The 3,028-nt window shown below is 62.6% G+C and overlaps 1 protein-coding gene across 1 annotated transcript in view; it reads left to right on the top strand.

The window, feature by feature from the left end:
* Window positions 1-3,028, top strand: part of CREB3L3 (cAMP responsive element binding protein 3 like 3) — a 14,974-nt gene that overhangs the window by 10,103 nt on the left and 1,843 nt on the right. The window contains exons 4-7 of the mRNA XM_029912287.1: window positions 220-507; window positions 1,256-1,362; window positions 1,702-1,770; window positions 2,164-2,248. Of these exons, the coding sequence (XP_029768147.1) occupies window positions 220-507; window positions 1,256-1,362; window positions 1,702-1,770; window positions 2,164-2,248 (549 nt within the window). The remainder of the gene's footprint in view (window positions 1-219; window positions 508-1,255; window positions 1,363-1,701; window positions 1,771-2,163; window positions 2,249-3,028) is intronic.

The raw sequence follows: 3,028 nt of genomic DNA, 5'->3' as shown, positions 1-3,028 counted from the left end.
GCATAGATCACCCTGGTCGGGGCTGGGCAGATGACAAGCAGGGACTGTGAAAAGCGTCCTCCACTAGGGGGCAGTGCCTGAGGACCTGAGTCCATTCCCATCATATCTCTGCTATTCCAGGCCTGCCCCCCACCCCCAACAGCGCCCCTCAATCCTGACCTTGCAGCCTTGGACTTTTCGGACCCTTCCAAAATCTCTGGTTCACTTTGAGGTCTGCAGAGGGGTCAGGTGGGCTTGCCCTGCCCCCTGGGATGGTCCCCCCAGCTGGGAGGGTGGCCATGTGGCTGGGCTCTCGGAGCAGAACCGGGGGGGGGGGGGGGCAGGGGGCAAGGCGCTTCCAGGGATAACACGTTGGTGCCATTGACGCAGCAGCAGCAGCAGCTGATGACCCCAGTGCTGCTGAGACAAAGTCATGGGCACTGCCAGGAGCTGGTGCTGACAGAGGACGAGAAGAAGCTGCTGGCCAAGGAGGGGGTCGCGCTGCCCACCCAGCTGCCCCTCACCAAGGTAAGGAGAGGCCAAGGGACGGGATCCCCCCGGGTCACCTTTACAGCTGAGTCTTATCCTTCCAGTGCATGGAGAGCCAGCGGGGTAGTCGTGGAGGGGGTTGGGGGCATGAGGGCCCATGGGACAGGGGTCCCTGCTGGGCTCATTGTGGACTCAGCCGTAGGTTCTGGTCTGCTGTTGGCTCCTGGAGCAGATCTAGGCCACGGCAGTGCCACCGACTCCAGGGGTGTGGTGGTACTCGCTCATCCCAGGGTTGAATTGGACCCCAGCGGAGGAGCCTGGGTGGGAGGGAGGGACAGTGAATGGGCCACGGGGGTGGTTTGTAGGACAGGTCTTGGTGGATGCCCAGGCCCTGGGGGAAGCGGGTTGTTCACACAGGAGAGATCAGCCCTTGGGGGCTAGGGGAGGGAGAGCGGCGGGGCCGGCTTGTTCGCCATCCCCAGAACCTGTGCTCCCTGCTGGGCCATCTCAGCTGAGGGAGTTTGGTTAGTGTCAGAACTCCTGGGTCTTATCCACTGGGGGGCCTTGAGCAGGTCCCCTCCCCTCTTGGTGCCTCAGTTTCCCATCTTGGTGGGGGGGGGGTCAGGTAACTGCTCCCTGCAGAGCATTCCAGCCCCCCCAGTGAGAGGCGCACAGTAGTATCTATTCTCCGGGGTCACAGGGTGATGGGCTGTGGGGCTGGGAAGGACCCCAGTCGGGGAGTCCCCCCCCAGTGCCATGGTCCAGGCTCTGCCCTTCTCTCCGGCAGTACGAGGAGCGAGTGCTGAAGAAGATCCGCCGGAAGATCCGGAATAAGCAGTCGGCTCAGGAAAGCCGGAAGAAGAAGAAGGAATATATCGATGGGCTGGAGAGCCGGTGAGACCCCGGCTGCTCTCTCCGCACATCCGAGCAGGAGCTGCCTGCCTCAGGCTGGAGCCGGCTGGCTCTGGGCCCCACGCCCCGGTGCCCTGCCCCTCGTGCAGTCATTTACCGCTGGGCCACGGGGGCACAATGCCCCTGGGCTGGGCTGTTGGCGGTGCAGGCTCGGGTCCTCTCTCTAGACGGGAACCTGCCTCATGCCCCTACCTAGTTCCCACCCAGCGCTGCCCGACGGAGCCGCCTCTGCCCCCACCCCAGTTCCTATCTCACCCCTGCTTCCCCATGTCCCATCTCAGCCCCCCACCGGCTCACGCCTCCTCCCGGTTCTCCCCCCAGGATGTCGGCCTGCACGGCGCAGAACCAGGAACTGCAAAGAAAAGTGCTGCACCTGGAGAAGCAGAACTCGTGAGTCCCAGCTCCCTGCTGCCGGGGGGATGGGGGCACTGGCTGTCTCCCCCTTAACCTGAATAACCGGGTGATCCGGCTGCAAAGAGAGCCCAGGGGATGCCTCCCCCAGCTCCCCTGGAAGTGAAAGTTACCCAGAGCCCCCCTGGAGATGGCCCTGCGAGCTCCCACCTCGGCCATCGGGGCAGGCTGGCTCCCTGCACTTGGCCCCGGGGCTGCAAACAGAGATGGGCCCAAGTTGCCCACTTCAGCCCTGCCGCCCCCTGGTGCCTGGCAGGGGGCTTTGATCTAATTCTAACTTGCCCCGAGGGATGGGTCTGCCCCTGGGGCCCCACGGGGGGCAGTGCTCCCCCCTTCAGCGCCTGCCTCTGACCAGGTCTTTTCCGCATCCAGGTCCCTCCTGGAGCAACTGAGGAAACTCCAGACCCTCGTGTTGCAGTCGACTAACAAAGCCGCCCAGACGGGGACCTGCATCGCGGTGCGTGGAGATCTCTCGCCATTTGCCCCCTTCTCTGCTGATGCCCCCAAGGGGGGCTGGGCCTCGCTTTAGGGGAGCGGGGGGCTCTGCTGGGCAAGACTTCCTGGACCCCCTCCATCTCCTTTCCCCCCACTGCCTCCATATAGCCACGAGACCCCTATTCCTGTGGAGGGGTACGGCCCAGCAGCAGCTGGGGGCTGCACCAGCACCCCCGGCTCTGCCATTGCCTCTGTGTTGGGGGTGGGCTCTGTCATGGTCTGGCTCCATGGAGCTTTGCTCCCCCCCACACACACACATACTGCTGCTGACCACAGGATGGCGCTCTGATACCACGGGAACGGGCACAGGCAAGGAAGGGTAGATGGACAGGCGGGCAGACAAACATCACAGAGTGTATGGGGCCCGATAGAGAGTCAGAGAGAAGTGGGATGAATGGGGATAGAAAGAGAGCGAGACAGACAGAGAGGTATGAACGGGGCTGGATGGACAGATAGACATTGGGGGTATGGACGGATAGACAGATAGACACTGGAGTATGAATGGGGATGGATGGAAAGACAGACAGAGGGGTATGGATGGAGATGGACGGTTGGACAGACAGACAGAGGATGGGGATGGACGGACGGACGGACAGACAGACATAGGGGTATGAATGGGGATGGATGGACAGACAGAGGGGTATGGATGGATGGATGGATAGACAGACAGGATGGGGATGGATGGATGGACAGACAGAGGATGGGGATGGACGGACAGACAGACAGACATTGGGGTATGAAT

The sequence above is a fragment of the Terrapene carolina genome, unplaced genomic scaffold (genome assembly GCF_002925995.2).
Source record: "Terrapene carolina triunguis isolate 2854851 unplaced genomic scaffold, T_m_triunguis-2.0 Scaffold194, whole genome shotgun sequence".
In the NCBI taxonomy this organism is placed as follows: Eukaryota; Metazoa; Chordata; order Testudines; family Emydidae; genus Terrapene; species Terrapene triunguis.
The sequence above is the reverse complement of the archived record's forward strand: the minus strand, read 5'-3'. Positions and strand labels throughout refer to the sequence as shown.